Source organism: Cherax quadricarinatus, chromosome 66 (genome assembly GCF_038502225.1).
Source record: "Cherax quadricarinatus isolate ZL_2023a chromosome 66, ASM3850222v1, whole genome shotgun sequence".
NCBI classification, from domain to species: Eukaryota; Metazoa; Arthropoda; class Malacostraca; order Decapoda; family Parastacidae; genus Cherax; species Cherax quadricarinatus.
The window spans coordinates 4592066-4609324 of NC_091357.1; the positions used below are offsets into that span (position 1 = coordinate 4592066).

The 17259-nt window shown below is 39.7% G+C and overlaps 1 protein-coding gene across 13 annotated transcripts in view; it reads left to right on the plus strand.

Moving 5' to 3' along the window:
- LOC128704207 (uncharacterized protein C18orf19 homolog A) overlaps positions 1–17259 on the plus strand; it is a 96149-nt gene that overhangs the window by 11048 nt on the left and 67842 nt on the right. For 10 of the 13 annotated variants that reach the window (XM_070099027.1, XM_070099023.1, XM_070099035.1 and 7 more), the window contains one exon: positions 11678–11833. In XM_070099027.1, coding sequence (XP_069955128.1) covers positions 11789–11833 — 45 coding nt within the window. In that variant the 5' untranslated portion in view covers positions 11678–11788. The other 3 variants (XM_070099029.1, XM_070099032.1, XM_070099031.1) reach the window with 2 other exon arrangements.

Below are 17259 nucleotides of genomic sequence, written 5' to 3' on the forward strand. Positions count from 1 at the left end.
CTGTATCAAAAGCTCTACGTAAATCAATGAAGATCCCCAGTGGGACTTCTTTTTTCTCTAGTGCAGTGTATATTTGTTCTAGCATGTGTATAATAGCATCATTTGTATTTTTATTAGGCCTGAACCCAAACTGACAGGGGTTGAGTATGTTGTGGGAGATGAGGTAGGAATAGATTTGCTTATGAATTAATTTTTCAAAGATTTTAGAGAGAGGGTGTAAGTTGGATATTGGCCTATAGTTATTCAAGTCTGTTTGGTCTCCTCTTTTATGTATCGGGGTGACCCTCGCTATTTTGAGAACTGTGGGGAAGGTAGAGGATTCAATGGATTTGTTAGTGTGTTGCAATGATTGGTGACAGCACTTGAGATGCTTTTTTTGTATATAAAGGGTGGTAAGGTATTTAAATCTCCTGACTTGTTTTTAAGTGTGTTGATAATAAGGAAGACTTCTGCTGGGTTAGTCGGAGCTAGGAACAGTGTGTTTGGGTAGTTGCCAGTGAGGTAGTTATTGGGTGGGGTATTTGAGCTTGGTATTTTATTGACTAGGTTTTTTCCTATTGTGGAGAAGAAATCATAGTCTGTTTGCTGTTTCAGTTGGTGGGAGTTGGGGTTCATCTGGTTTAGTTAGTTCAATTGCACTATTTCCTGATATCTTTTTTGTTCCTAGAATTTCTGATAGGGTTTTCCAGGTCTTTTTTATATCACCTTTTAAGTTGGACAATCTGTTCTCATAATACAATTTTTTAGCCCTTCTTATCAGGCTGGTTAGGATTGATGAGTAATGTTTTGTTTGGTCTCTGGTTATGTGACCCATTCTGTACTGTTTTTCATATAGGTGCTTTGTATTTATGGATTTGAGGATGCTGGGTGTTAGCCAGGGACTGTTCAGTCTCTTAGCTGTCATCTGTTTAGTTTTTTTAGGGCAGTGCTTGTTATAGAGGTATTGGGTCTTTTTTAGAAATTTATTAATACATTCGTCAATATCTGTATAGTTTTCTAGCTCAGTGTGCCAGTTGATGTTTGTCATTGCTGTTGTGAAGTTATTAATGGCTGCCTCATTATGAAGTCTGAAAGTGACTTTAGTAGTGTCTTGGGGTAATTTGCCTAGATTAGTAATGAGGAAGGTAGGGTAGTGGTTTGTGGTTTTATCTGTGATTATGCCTGTCTTTAAAGGGGATATAGTGTTGGTCCAGATGTGGTCTAGTGGGGAAACACTAGTCTCTGTAATTCTTGTAGGTTTTGTTACTCTTGGTAGCAACAAGCAGTTACTCAGTGTTTGTGAATTCAGTAACTTGAGTCCTGGTCTTGCAGGAGATTTATATTGAAGTCCCCTGAGAGTAGTAAGTGATCTTTATTCATGTGTGCATCAGTTATCATACTTCCTAGATTTTCACTAAAACGGCTAATGTTTGACTGTAGTTATGATTCATACCGTGGTGAACACTGTTATTACTGTAAGCTTTATTTAGCTTTGATACTACAGTGGATATGCTTTCTGTAGTCTTTCAGTAGATTTTCAACTTGAGAGGAATCTTCTGAGAAGAGCATTAGGACTGAAGGATGGGAAAATAGCTTTAAAGCAAAACAAATTTAATTCTTTTTATAGTTACAATTTGAGTGGATATCCATGGAGATGCGGAAAAGGCATCCTTCCTCTGTAAGCCATACATGTCGTAAGAGGCGACTAAAATGCCAGGAGCAAAAAGTTAGTAACCCCTAATCTTTCTTCTTTCAACAAACCGGCCGTATCCCACCAAGGCAGGGTGGCCCAAAAAGAAAAACAAAAGTTTCTCTTTTTAAATTTAGTAATTTATACAGGAGAAGGGGTTACTAGCCCCTTGCTCCCAAAAAGAAAGAAAAACTTGTCACACTCATCCTCATATCTGACATAAAGATGTAAGCCATAGCTCCGTGTCTTCGTTTGTGGATGACGCCCGAATTGCCATGACAGTGACCTCCATCGAAGACAACGAAAGACTCCAAGTGGACATCAACCAAATCTTCAAATGGGCCACTCAAAACAGTATGAAGTTCAATGAAGAGAAATTTCATCTACTCAGATATGGAAAACTTGAGGAAATTAAAATTGTATCAGGGTATACAACAAATTCTAACCATATAATAGAGCAAAAAAGTAATGTGAAGGACATGGGAGTGATAATGTCAGAGGATCTCGCCTTCAAAAACCACAACAATGTATCTACCACATCTGCTAGGAAAATGATAGGATGAATAATGAGAACCTTCAAAACTAGGGACGCCAAGCTCATGATGATTCTCTTCAAACCGCTTGTTCTCTCTAGGCTGGAATACTGCTGTACACTAATAGGCCCCATCAAGGCAGGCGAAATTGCTGACCTGGAGAGTGTACAAAGAACATTCACGGCACATGTAAGAATGATAAGGCACCTAAATTACTGGGAACAGTTCAAATCCCTTCATTTGTATTCCCTGGAATGTAGGCAAGAGAGAGAAATGATAATATACACTTGGAAAATCCTAGAGGAATTAGTACCAAACTTGCAAACGAAAATCACTCCCCATGAAAACCAAAGATTCGGCAGGAGATGCAACATTCCCCCAATAAAAAGCAGGGGCGCCACGAGTACACTGAGAAACAACACAATAAGTGTCTGGGGCCCAAGACTGTTCAACTGCCTCCCAGCATACATAAGGGGGATTACCAATAGACCTCTGGCTGTCTTCAAGAAGGCGCTGGACAGGCACATAAAGTCAGTACCTGACCAGGTGGGCTGTGGTTCGTACGTCAGTTTTCGAGTGGCCAGCAGTAACAGCCTGGTTGATCAGACCCTGATCCACTACAAGGCCTGGTCTCAGACCAAGCTGTGAGGGCATTGACCCCCAAAACCCTCTCCATGTATACTCCAGGTTAGGGTGGATATATTCTTCTTGACACAACTTACTGTGGTACATATTTTGAGCCAGATAAAGTACACCACTGGTTTGCCCATCACATACATTAATTTTTTTTTTTTTATCCAAACCAACCTCCAAACTTGTTCCCAACCAACTTGGGTCATTCAGATGTATTTTGGTGAATGCAAACTTCTCTCTCTGCTGAGCCTGCAGAAGATTTTTCCATGGAACTCTACCATGTATACTAGATTCATGTAGCTAATATTAAATGATAGTCCTGGATAGGAATGGGATGATAGCTAAATTTTGCTGATACTGACACTGGGTTTTAGCCAATACCCACCCGTATTCATACCGATGCCAACAAAACTAGCTAGTACCCACTCATACTGATATTGATATCATCAAAATGAGTTGATACCCACCAGTACTCAATTTTAGGCTAGTACCAGTATCGCCAAAATTAGCTGATACTTACTGATACCAACACTCTGGCACACCAATACTTTGGCCCCATTCAGGGCAGGAGAAATATCAGAGCTGGAACAGATACAGAGGTCATTTGTGACCTGCACAGTGCCAATAAAGCATTTGAATTACTGGGAAAGCCTTAAAGTCTTAAATATGTCCTCACTGGAGTGGAGAAAAAAAGAGATGCATGATAATATGTACAGATGCTCCTAGCTTCACGATGGTTCAACTTTAGATATTTTGACTATACGATGCTTGGATTCAAGGCATTCAAAGATTGTGTTATGCTGCTTCTGGGTGGAAATGCTGCAGGTTTTAAACTGAAACCTTTCCTAATCTCCCACTCCAGGAACCCCCCAGCATTCAAGAATGTGAGCAAGCATATGCTTCACATATATTATTACCATAACAAGAAAGCCTAGATGACATTAGTAATGTTTGAAGACTGGTTTTCGAACTATTTTATTCCCGAAAAAGAAAAACTTTCACCATCATTCACTCCATCACTGTCTTGCCAGAAGGGTGCTTTACACTACAGTTTTTTTAAACTGCAACAGTGTGTATGTGTAACTTTATATATTTTGTATGTTTTTATATGCGTTGATAAAAAGAAAAGGTTGAGAGGGAAGCCTGGTTCATAATATAATGTTATTTGATAATCACACGATAATAAGGAGAGACAAATTTAATTATATATGGAAAATTTATTACATACGTTTTGCTCATGTGTTGTTGTCAGCTTGTGGTTCTCTGCACAGTGTTGTCAGCTTGTGGTTCTCTGCACAGTGTTGTCAGCTTGTGGTTCTCTGCACAGTGTTGTCAGCTTGTGGTTCTCTGCACAGTGTTGTCAGCTTGTGGTTCTCTGCACAGTGTTGTCAGCTTGTGGTTCTCTGCACAGTGTTGTCAGCTTGTGGTTCTCTGCACAGTGTTGTCAGCTTGTGGTTGTCTGCACAGTGTTGTCAGCTTGTGGTTCTCTGCACAGTGTTGTCAGCTTGTGGTTCTCTGCACAGTGTTGTCAGCTTGTGGTTCTCTGCACAGTGTTGTCAGCTTGTGGTTCTCTGCACAGTGTTGTCAGCTTGTGGTTCTCTGCACAGTGTTGTCAGCTTGTGGTTCTCTGCACAGTGTTGTCAGCTTGTGGTTCTCTGCACAGTGTTGTCAGCTTGTGGTTCTCTGCACAGTGTTGTCAGCTTGTGGTTCTCTGCACAGTGTTGTCAGCTTGTGGTTCTCTGCACAGTGTTGTCAGCTTGTGGTTCTCTGCACAGTGTTGTCAGCTTGTGGTTCTCTGCACAGTGTTGTCAGCTTGTGGTTCTCTGCACAGTGTTGTCAGCTTGTGGTTCTCTGCACAGTGTTGTCAGCTTGTGGTTCTCTGCACAGTGTTGTCAGCTTGTGGTTCTCTGCACAGTGTTGTCAGCTTGTGGTTCTCTGCACAGTGTTGTCAGCTTGTGGTTCTCTGCACAGTGTTGTCAGCTTGTGGTTCTCTGCACAGTGTTGTCAGCTTGTGGTTCTCTGCACAGTGTTGTCAGCTTGTGGTTCTCTGCACAGTGTTGTCAGCTTGTGGTTCTCTGCACAGTGTTGTCAGCTTGTGGTTCTCTGCACAGTGTTGTCAGCTTGTGGTTCTCTGCACAGTGTTGTCAGCTTGTGGTTCTCTGCACAGTGTTGTCAGCTTGTGGGTCTCTGCTCTGTGTTGTCAGCTTGTGGTTCTCTGCACAGTGTTGTCAGCTTGTGGTTCTCTGCACAGTGTTGTCAGCTTGTGGTTCTCTGCACAGTGTTGTCAGCTTGTGGTTCTCTGCACAGTGTTGTCAGCTTGTGGTTCTCTGCACAGTGTTGTCAGCTTGTGGTTCTCTGCACAGTGTTGTCAGCTTGTGGTTCTCTGCACAGTGTTGTCAGCTTGTGGTTCTCTGCACAGTGTTGTCAGCTTGTGGTTCTCTGCACAGTGTTGTCAGCTTGTGGTTCTCTGCACAGTGTTGTCAGCTTGTGGTTGTCTGCACAGTGTTGTCAGCTTGTGGTTGTCTGCACAGTGTTGTCAGCTTGTGGTTGTCTGCACAGTGTTGTCAGCTTGTGGTTGTCTGCACAGTGTTGTCAGCTTGTGGTTGTCTGCACAGTGTTGTCAGCTTGTGGTTGTCTGCACAGTGTTGTCAGCTTGTTGTTCTCTGCACAGTGTTGTCAGCTTGTGGTTGTCTGCACAGTGTTGTCAGCTTGTGGTTGTCTGCACAGTGTTGTCAGCTTGTGGTTCTCTGCACAGTGTTGTCAGCTTGTGGTTCTCTGCACAGTGTTGTCAGCTTGTGGCTTGTGGTTGTCTGCACAGTGTTGTCAGCTTGTGGTTGTCTGCACAGTGTTGTCAGCTTGTGGTTGTCTGCACAGTGTTGTCAGCTTGTGGTTCTCTGCACAGTGTTGTCAGCTTGTGGTTCTCTGCACAGTGTTGTCAGCTTGTGGTTGTCTGCACAGTGTTGTCAGCTTGTGGTTCTCTGCACAGTGTTGTCAGCTTGTGGTTCTCTGCACAGTGTTGTCAGCACAGTGTTGTCAGCTTGTGGTTGTCTGCACAGTGTTGTCAGCTTGTGGTTGTCTGCACAGTGTTGTCAGCTTGTGGTTGTCTGCACAGTGTTGTCAGCTTGTGGTTGTCTGCACAGTGTTGTCAGCTTGTGGTTGTCTGCACAGTGTTGTCAGCTTGTGGTTCTCTGCACAGTGTTGTCAGCTTGTGGTTCTCTGCACAGTGTTGTCAGCTTGTGGTTCTCTGCACATTGTTGTCAGCTTGTGGTTCTCTGCACAGTGTTGTCAGCTTGTGGTTCTCTGCACATTGTTGTCAGCTTGTGGTTCTCTGCGGGTTCGCAGTCTCGCGTCACCTTCACTTGACATATTTTATCATAATTCCAAATAATGGTCATTTTCTCTTCATTAGCTATACTAGGAATGATTATTATTTGTGTGTGTCTCTCACCTATTTGTGGTTTCAGGGGTCAAGTTTCACCTTACTCATACGACTAGTTTCACAAGATTCCTCCCCTTGTAGGCCGTGTTGTATGTATCCTTTAAACTGTGTAAGCTGTTTTGATTCCATAATCTCATCTAGGTCATTCCACCATGAGGCTGAAATTCTTCCTGATATCCCTGTAGTGTGTATCCTTGTTCTTGGTCCCTGCCTTTCAAACGGCTGTCTTTGTCTGCTCTTATCAAGTCCTCTTGTGTATCTTGTATGTTGTTAAGTGAGACACGTGTGCAACAGTTGGGTATCTTTATTTTGAAACGTTTCGCCTACACAGTAGGCTTCTTCAGTCGAGTACAGAAAAGTTGATAGAAGCAGAAGAGACTTGAAGACGACGTTTCAAGGTAGATACCTGGCTGTTGCATGTGTGTCTTACTTAACAACCTGTCGGTATTTTATACCATTTTAATGTTCCATCTTGTACGTTACCATATCTCCTTTCCCCGGTTCTTCTTTCCTGTATCATTGACTTCAGTTTTTGTCATTTCTTTCCATACATTTTCCCTTTCTACATAATAAATCTGTGGTCATTATGGATGTAATTGCCATGGTCATTATGGATGTAATGGCCATGGTCATTATGGATGTAATTGCCATGGTCAGTATAGCTGTAATTACCATGGTCAGAATGGTTGTAATTGTCTCGGTCAGTCTGACGTTCTCGAGATTCAGTTCTTCTTTTCCCCTTGTAAGTAATGTAGGACACTTCCTTATTTAGCCAACTATAAACATCTTTTAGGGTGAAAATATTTGCAGGTCATGAAACATGTGCCTTTAGTTTGAGAGTGCAGCATTTCCTGGCATGGTTGCAGTTACATGTACCATTGATCTTGCCAATCTCTACATATTTGTAACTACCCCAGAAAATGTTACCGACACATTTGGATTTTCTTTTGGCAGATTTTTGGGGTTATTTTGACTTTCTTAACAGAGATAATTCCTGCACTGTTTGTCTATATATATATATATATAAGCCTGTATAATTGATTTCTTCCGATTTCTTCGGTTTGACTTTATAACCTCTCACGTGGTCTCCTATAACCTGCAATTCATTTGACAGCACCGTATCATCCTTTGCGGATGATACTAGGATCTGCATGAGGCTGTCATCTGCTGAGGACACGGTTAACCTCCAAGAAGATATAAACAAAGTTTTCCAGTGGGCAACGGTAAACAATATGATGTTCAATGAGGACAAATTCCAACTACTCCGTTATGGAAAACTGGAGGAGATAATAACTAGAACAGAGTATACTACTGACTCCGGCCATACAATAGAGCGGAAAAATAATGTAAGGGACCTGGGAGTAGTAATGTCTGAGGATCTCACTTTCAAGGATCACAACAGTGCCGCGATCGCACGGGCAAAGAAAATGATAGGATGGATAATGAGAACGTTCAAAACGAGAGATGCCAAACCAATGATGATCCTTTTCAAATCACTTGTTCTCTCTAGGCTGGAATACTGCTGTACATTAACATCTCCATTCAAAGCAGGTGAAATCGCAGATCTAGAGAGTGTACAGAGATCCTTTACTGCACGTATAAGTTCTGTCAAGCACCTTAACTACTGGGAACGCTTGGAAGCACTTGACTTGTACTCGTTGGAACGCAGGAGGGAGAGATATATCATAATCTACACTTGGAAAATCTTGGAAGGAATGGTCCCAAATCTGCACACAGAAATCACTCCCTACGAAAGTAAAAGACTGGGCAGGCGATGCAAAATGCCCCCATTAAAAAGTAGGGGTGCCATTGGTACACTAAGGGAAAACACCATAAGTGTCCGGGGCCCAAGACTGTTCAACAGCCTCCCATCAAGCATTAGGGGAATTGCCAATAAACCCCTGGCTGCCTTCAAGAGAGAGCTGGACAGATACCTAAAGTCAGTGCCGGATCAGCCGGGCTGTGGCTCGTACGTTGGACTGCGTGCGGCCAGCAGTAACAGCCTAGTTGATCAGGCCCTGATCCACCGGGAGGCCTGGTCATGGACCGGGCCGTGGGGGCGTTGATCCCCGGAATAACCTCCAGGTAACCAGGTGAAAGAATGTTGTTAAAACAATACTGGTAGTGTTTAGTTAGAGTAATTATTGGTTTATTTACTTATTCAGTGACAGCAGAAGTTAGAGTAATTATTGGTTTATTTACTTATTCAGTGACAGCAGAAGTTATTTATTTGTATCATATTCATATTCAGCTTGAGATATTTTCAACATATGATGGGTTCATCGGACTGTAACCAGGAGCAGCTGCACCTGGTAAGTACTCAAGGGCCATGTCCCAAATCTGCACACTGCCATAATAACGTACTGGATTAACCCTTTGACTGTCGCAACCCCCAATCCTGAGGTGTCTCCTGGTGTCGCAAAATTTAAAAAAAACAAAATATTTTTTCTTATGAAATGATAGAGAATCTTTTCCCGATTGTAATGACACCAAAAAAGCGAAATTTGATGGAAAACTGACGGAATTATGATCTCGCGAAGTTAGCGACCTCGGCGCTGTTTACAAATCGGCGATTTCGCCCACTTTGAGCCCTATTTTCGGCTAACTTCATTGTTCCAGTCGCCCAAACTCATAGATATTTCTTTAGAACTCCATTTTGTCTATCGATTGAGTACAAGAAACTGCCCATTTACCGATTTCAACTACCTAATAATGTGGTCAGAAATTTGCAATTTGGCCAATTTCACGAAAACTAAAAAATATGACAATTTCAAAATAAGGCCCAAAATGAACAATGCAGACATTCCTGGCTCTAAAATAACATTTTCTTTACTCATCAGTCATGTCTCCAGGCCCCTCTGAATTTACTCTTGCTTTCTATTTTGAATTTTTATTCAAACAAAAAATAGAAGACTTACTATTATGCAGACTACTGCAATACTGTAATAATTGTAAAAATAACATCAACCCATTCATGACTGCATATTAGAATGGCTAGTTGGACATTTATTGGACAATGGCATCATTTGTTTACTTTTGAACATTGGCAAAAATCAAACATTTCCCCTACTTTGAGCTCCATTTCTAGGTTCTTTTTATAGTAAAATCAATCAAAATCACCTCTAATTCTATAATATGTTTTCCATTCTATCAAATGAGACCAAGAAAACGAAAATAGACCACAAAGTCGGCATTTTAAGTAAAAAAAAAAACGGTCTGAGTTTTTTTTTTCTCATTATGCACTGCATGCTCCAGGATTTTTTTTATATGGTGCACACTGACCACACAGACCCATTCTCTCACATGTGGGCCTTCCAGCTTTCTCCTGCTTGATTTGAAGCCGCTAGAATTTATGAGTATATATACGTCAAACACGGTACCTCGTAAGACGTATATATACGGCCGCGACAGTCAAACGGTTAAGAGATACGGAAAAAAGTGTAAAATTAACCATGTGAAAAGCAGGGGTGTTGTGGGCACAGTAAGAGAACATGTATCAACATTCGTGGCCCCAGATTATTCAACATCTTACCAGAGGATATCAGAAACACTGCTGGGACAAGTGTAGAAGTCTTCAAGGGGAAACTGGACAAGTATCTTCACCAGGTGCCAGGTGTCATCGGCAAGTTTGCCGATGACACCAAAATAGGCCGTCGAATTCATTCTGACGAGGACATTCGAGCACTCCAGGAAGATTTGAATAGACTGATGCAGTGGTCGGAGAAGTGGCAGATGCAGTTTAATATAGACAAATGCAAAGTTCTAAATGTTGGACAGGACAATAACCATGCCACATATAAACTAAATAATGTAGATCTTAATATTACGGATTGCGAAAAAGATTTAGGAGTTCTGGTTAGCAGTAATCTGAAACCAAGACAACAGTGCATAAGTGTTCGCAATAAAGCTAATAGAATCCTTGGCTTCATATCAAGAAGCATAAATAATAGGAGTCCTCAGGTTGTTCTTCAACTCTATACATCCTTGGTTAGGCCTCATTTAGATTATGCTGCACAGTTTTGGTCACCTTATTACAGAATGGATATAAATTCTCTGGAAAATGTACAAAGGAGGATGACAAAGTTGATCCCATGTATCAGAAACCTTCCCTATGAGGATAGACTAAGGGCCCTGAATCTGCACTCTCTAGAAAGACGTAGAATTAGGGGGGATATGATTGAGGTGTATAAATGGAAGACAGGAATAAATAAAGGGGATGTAAATAGTGTGCTGAAAATATCTAGCCTATACAGGACTCGCAGCAATGGTTTTAAGTTGGAAAAATTCAGATTCAGGAAGGATATAGGAAAGTACTGGTTTGGTAATAGAGTTGTGGATGAGTGGAACAAACTCCCAAGTACCGTTATAGAGGCCAGAACGTTGTGTAGCTTTAAAAATAGGTTGGATAAATACATGAGTGGATGTGGGTGGGTGTGAGTTAGACCTGATAGCTTGTGCTACCAGGTCGGTTGCCGTGTTCCTCCCTTAAGTCAATGTGACCTGACCTGACTAGGTTGGGTGCATTGGCTTAAGCCGGTAGGAGACTTGGACCTGCCTCGCATGGGCCAGTAGGCCTTCTGCAGTGTTCCTTCGTTCTTATGTTCTTATGTTCTTATAAACCAGGCTGTGATGGATATGTGGGGTGGCGGGCCCCCAGCAGCAACAGCCTAGTTGACAAGGCAAACACCAAATGAGCCTGGCCCAGGGCTGGGCTCTGGGAGTAGAAAAACTCTTGGAACTCGTCAAAGGTATATAAACCCTAGTCTTGAAGACATATCCAGAGGTCAGTCTTTTGCAGTAGCTTAGCATGCACCCCAATCCTCTCTTTCCCAGTACTTAACACCCTCTCCTGTAATATTTTCTTTCCAACCTATTAGGCCAGATCTGAGAGTTGGCTGTAGGAAAGATGATCTTTAGAACCACCAACAGAACCACAATAGCAGTAAATAGGTAGAGCATGTGTATAAAGTGTTGCCAGTTATTGAAGGCTCCCTCCCTGTTCCATCTTTATGCCTTTGTCCCTCTATGCCTTCTCCATTAGTGATACCTGATGACAGCTTACTCATTTATATAGTACAATATTATCCTTAAAAAGTATTAAAACAGGGCCTGGAGCAGTATAGTTAAGGCCTTCAAGCATATTCCTATATTTTACACATTAAATTCAGTTCTGTTTATTCAGTTCACATGGGCCATGGACCTCAAGTTCATTCATTGCACTTAATGCACTTGAATTTAAATACTCTGTATAAATATAGCTTCATACAAAGATTGATGCCCTTATTGTCACAGATTCTCTTCTTTATCCACAGAGTGAGCACTGCATACTGTTATGGATACTGTCAAGACTTTTGATGATAACACTACAGTACAGTGTTTGTAACATGATTTTTTTCTTTACAGGATGATGACATGATGTTTATTGTCCCTTGTAATTTTCTACAACCTTCTTCCCATGGTATAGTTTAATCTCCTGAGAACTCCATATAACAAACTGTAAATTGTGCAGCCATTATGCTACGAAGTGCTGTCCATCGTTTTTTCCCTGCAGTTAAACTGGTAAATATGTTCTACAGCTTGTATTAGTTTGCTGAACAGTAATTGAAAGGTGGTAGTTGATTTTAGTTTGACTAAAAAAATTTTTTTTTGTCCACTGTTAGTAAGGGTATATACGTATTATGCTTCTGTCTGTTACTTTTAAGTGTATTATTTGTTAGTGGGTTTAGGTTTGAGAAGGACCTTCCTAGTATGGGCCAATAGGTCTGCTGCAGTGTTCTTCCTTTCATATGTTCTTAATAACTTAGTTTAAAAGGTGTATGGCACTTGGAAGATTTTCAGTTACCAAATAAACTGATCAGAATGAAGCTATTGTGATTTTGCAGTCATGTAACTAAAGTCAGCTTATTTGCATTTCTCAGCCATTTTAGATATGATTCTGTATTGATAATCTGTGATAAATTCATGATTTGTATCATTACATGATGAACAGTATCTCCCTACATTAGAAAAAAATGTGAAAGCTTTGAAAAGCCTTGGTACATACCATTACTTTGTGTGGGGTCAGGTAAGAAGCTTAATGCAAGTTGTGAATACCAGTCTCTGGTGTTATATTATTGTTGGTATGCAATACAAACAAGTTGATGCATGAGTGACTCACGAAATCATAATGACACGATTGCAAACAAACCATACCATGGGTGGGATTTGAACCCTCGGTCAGAGACTCTCTGACCACGGGTTCAAATCCCGCCCATGGTATGTTTTGATGAATGAGACTAATTTGCAACACATGGGTGTTTTTTATTACTGAGAGGTTGCACCTGCACAAGAGATGTCTTCAGTTGAATCCAGGTGAAAAGAACACCGAAGTACAATAGCATAAGTAGTTTTGACGTGGTAGAAAGATGTGTAGCAAAAGCAGAAGCTTTGCTAAATATCATGATACTTTATGAAAGATCTGCTTTTACTATAGGTTTTTTTTTTTTTATTCCAGCATTTATCGTTGCATTGTTTCAACTTGAATACCTGGGGCTGTAGTACACCATCTCATAACTAAAGATTTGCAAACTTGAGTACCTCCTATGTAAATAATTCCATCAATCTGGTAACTCAGGCTAAAACTTGACTTCACACATATCATCCACTGTATGCTACACTTATCAGTTTGTGATCTGTCAGTGCTCATCTTAAAATTAGGGTTAATAAATTGATGCAAGAGTTATTAGTAGGCAAGTCAGCTTTAGATTAATGCTCTGTTTAGTTTTGTCATCATGACTACTTAGCTGTTTAAAGACACAGTATTGTAAGCTAAAAATTTGTTGACAATATTTCAAAGATTAATTGGAAAGTTGAAGTGGTTTAATTGCAAGAATTTTTTTTAATTGGGCTCTTGAAATGGTTGAACTGGTGAAGGACTATATGACTGGAATTTACATTCTATGAAAGTAAGCATGGAATGAGAGTGGTAATGTGTTATGACTTGTGCTAATGTAGAAATTATTTCTAACAAATATATATTTTTTAAAGTGCTGAGCAATACTTTGTACAGATGAATAAGAAAATTAAGGAGTCCGAATACTTCACTAGCATTAAAGATTAAGATATTGATGTAGAGTTTACAGTTACAAGATGACACTGTAGTGCCTGATCAGGATGTATCCTGATCATCTGATAACTATACATAGTCTATTGATATCCTAAGATCATATGTTGAAAATAATAAAAAATACTGAGGATAAAAGGAGCGTGAAGATGTATCAGGGCATCAGAAAAAAATAGATAAATATAAAGCAGGTTCCAAACACTATACAGTGTTGCAAACACAAATTAAAGATACCCAGATGTTGCACATAGTGTATGTAGAAGTGCAAATATTTTATATTTGAAAATAAAAACTAAATTTGTGAAAGACTAACAGTTGAAGACTTGAACACATGTGCAACATCTGGGTATCTTTAATTTGTAGATATTTTGCCATTCATTGGCTTTAATCAATGCAATACAAGGACATAATGTGTAGAAGTATATACCAAAAATGAGGTAATCAATCCCCCAACCTAGGCTGAGGAATTGAATGTTGGTATTGTATACTATTCATATACAAGAATAACAGTAGTATAAGAAAGTAATATAGTGTGTGGTAAAAGAAAAATAAATAGGTGAATCAGGTTTTAGGGGAGGAAAAAAACATTGTGATGGTCTAGTACATTATTCAAAATAAAATTGATACAACATTTTTAAAGGGATGATCTTTTTAATAGGAAATTACTGCTTAACAGATCACTATCATTATTCATTGTTTTCATTGTCATACTGAATTTATTGGCAAGTCATTCTGAAGAGAGGATGGTGTCTAAAGTAGGTGAGGAAAACTCACAAAGAAATCTATTGACAGATTTGTAGTAGGTTTAGGTAGTTAAATAAAGAGTCAAAGTAAGGAAAGGTGGAAAAATTATGGAAACCTAGAAGATATAGATTGTGGAACAGGCAAAGAAAATTCTATTTCTTGAAGACGTGCTGCACGTGGTTATAGCTGTAGGGAGGCGAAAGAATATAAGTAGCCTCATTGGTATATGCTTTATGAGGAAGTTTTTTTTTTTTTTTTTTTTTTTTTTTTTTTGCATATACAAGATGATTTGTAACAAGAGTAAGAAGAAAAAACTTTGGAGTAAAACCAGTAAGTTAAGAAAGCCTTGAGAGCATATGGATTTACCAGTTAAAAACAAATGAGGGAAGTTACTAGATGAGGAAGAGGAGGAATTGGGAAGATGTAGGGAATATTTTGAGTTGTTGACTGTTTATGAAGAAAGAGGCAGTAATTTCATGCATTGGGCTAAAAAAGATACCGTCTTATAGGAATAAGGAAGAGAGAGACATGAGTGTGGAATATTGTATGAATATTGTATTATGAGAACAGATTATCCAACTTACGAGGTGATATAAAAAAGACCTGGAAAACCCTATCAGAAATTCTGGGAACAAAAAAGATATCACGAAATAGCGAAATAAAATTAGCAAAATCAGATGAACCCCAACTCCCACCAACAGAAACAGCAAACAGACTCAATGATTTCTTCTCCACTATAGGACAAAACCTTGCCAATAAAATCCCAAGCTCAGATACCCCACCAAATGACTACCTCACCGGCAACTACCCGAACACACTGTTCCTAGCTCCGACTAACCCATACGAAGTCTCCCTTATTATCAACGCACTAAAAAACAAGGCAGGAGATTTAAATACCTTACCACCCTTTATATACAAAAAAGTGTCACAAGTGCTATCACCAATCATTGCAACACTCTTTAACAAATCCATTGAATCCTCCACCTTCCCTACAGTACTCAAAATAGCAAGGGTCACCCCGATCCACAAAGGAGGAGACCAAACAGAGTTGAATAACTATAGGCCAATATCCAACTTACACCCTCTCTCAAAAATCTTCGAAAAATTAATTCATAAACGAATCTACTCCTACCTTATCTCCCAAAACATACTCAACCCCTGCCAATTTGGATTCAGGCCTAATAAAAATACTAATGATGCTATTATACACATGCTAGAACATATATACTACACTGCAATAGAGAAAAAAGAAGTCCCACTGGGGATCTTCATTGACTTACGTAAAGCTTTTGATACAGTTGACCATGACTTGCTCCACGTAAAATTGTCACACTATGGTATAAGAGGGCACTCCCTCAACTACCTCAAGTCATACCTCAGCAACAGAAGCCAATATGTGTATGCAAATGGGGCAAACTCTTCTGCACAACCAATTACAGTTGGTGTCCCACAGGGAAGTGTCCTTGGCCCTCTTCTCTTTCTCCTATACATAAATGACCTACCAAATGCTTCACAATTACTCAAACCAACACTATTTGCAGATGACACTACATACGTCTTCTCCCACGAGCCCAGTCACGCTAGCCAATACTGTAAATACCGAATTACAGAAAATATCTACCTGGATGAGGACTAACAAACTTACACTAAACATTGACAAAACCTACTTCATTCAGTTTGGTAACAGAGCTACAGATGTCCCTCTTAACATAATGATAAACGGATCACCTATCACAAAGCTAACAGAGGGAAAATTCTTAGGAATCCACCTTGATAATAGACTCAAATTTCATACACATATACAACAAATTTCTAAAAAAATTTCCAAGACTGTAGGCATACTATCGAAGATACGGTACTATGCTCCACAGTCAGCCCTCCTGGCCCTCTATCACTCTCTTATTTACCCCTATCTCACCTATGGAATTTGTGCATGGGGCTCAACAATTAACCATCTCAGACCACTAATTACCCAACAAAAGGCTGCAGTTAGAATGATAACAAATTCTCACTACAGGCAGCACACTCCACCAATATTCAATACACTAAACCTACTCACCATACAAAACATCCATACTTAACCCTTTGACTGTCGAAGGGCCAAATCCTGAAGTTGCTTCTGGTGTCGCAAAATATTCGAAAAAAAAAAAATTATTTTTTCTTATGAAATGATAGAGATTCTTTTCCCGATTGTAAAGACACCAAAAAAACGAAATTTGGTGGAAAACTGACGGAATTACGCTCTCGCGAAGTTAGCGACTTCGGCGATATTTAAAAATCGGCAATTTCGCCCACTTTGAGCCCTATTTTCGGCTAATTCCGTTATTCCAGTCAACCAAACTCATAACTATTTCTTCAGAACTCGATTTTTTCTATCGATTGAGTACAAGAAACTGCCCATTTACCGATTTCAACTACCCAATAACATGGTCAGAAATTTGCAATTTGGCCAATTTCACGAAAATTAAAAAATACGACAATTTCAAAATAAGGTCCAGAATGAACAATGCAGACATTCCTGGCTCTAAAATAACATTTTCTTTGTTCATCAGTCATGTCTCCAGGTCCCTGTGATATTACTCTTGCTTTTTATTTTGAAATTTTATTCAAACAAAAAATAGAAGATTTACTGTTATGCAGACTACTGCAATACTGTAATAATTGTAAAAATTACATCAACCCATTCATGACTGCGTATTAGAATGGCTAGTTGGACATTTATTGGACAATGACATCATTTGTTCACTTTTGAACATCGGCAAAAATCAAACATTTCCTGTACTTTGTGCTCCATTTTCAGGTTCTTTTTATAGTAAAATTAATCAAAATCACCTCCATTTCTATAATATAGTTTCCATTCTATCAAATGAGACCAAGAAAACGAGAATACAACCACAAATACTATACGAAAATAGACCACAAAGTCGGCATTTTAATTAAAAAAAACGGTCGGAGTTTTTTTTTTCTCATTATGCACTGCGTGCTCCAGGATTTTTTTTATGTGGTGCACACTGACCACACAGACCCATTCTCTCGCATGTGGGCCTACTAGCTTTCTCCTGCCTGATTTGAAGCCGCTAGAATTTATGAGTATATATACGTCAAACACGGTACCTCGCAAACGTATATATACGGCCGC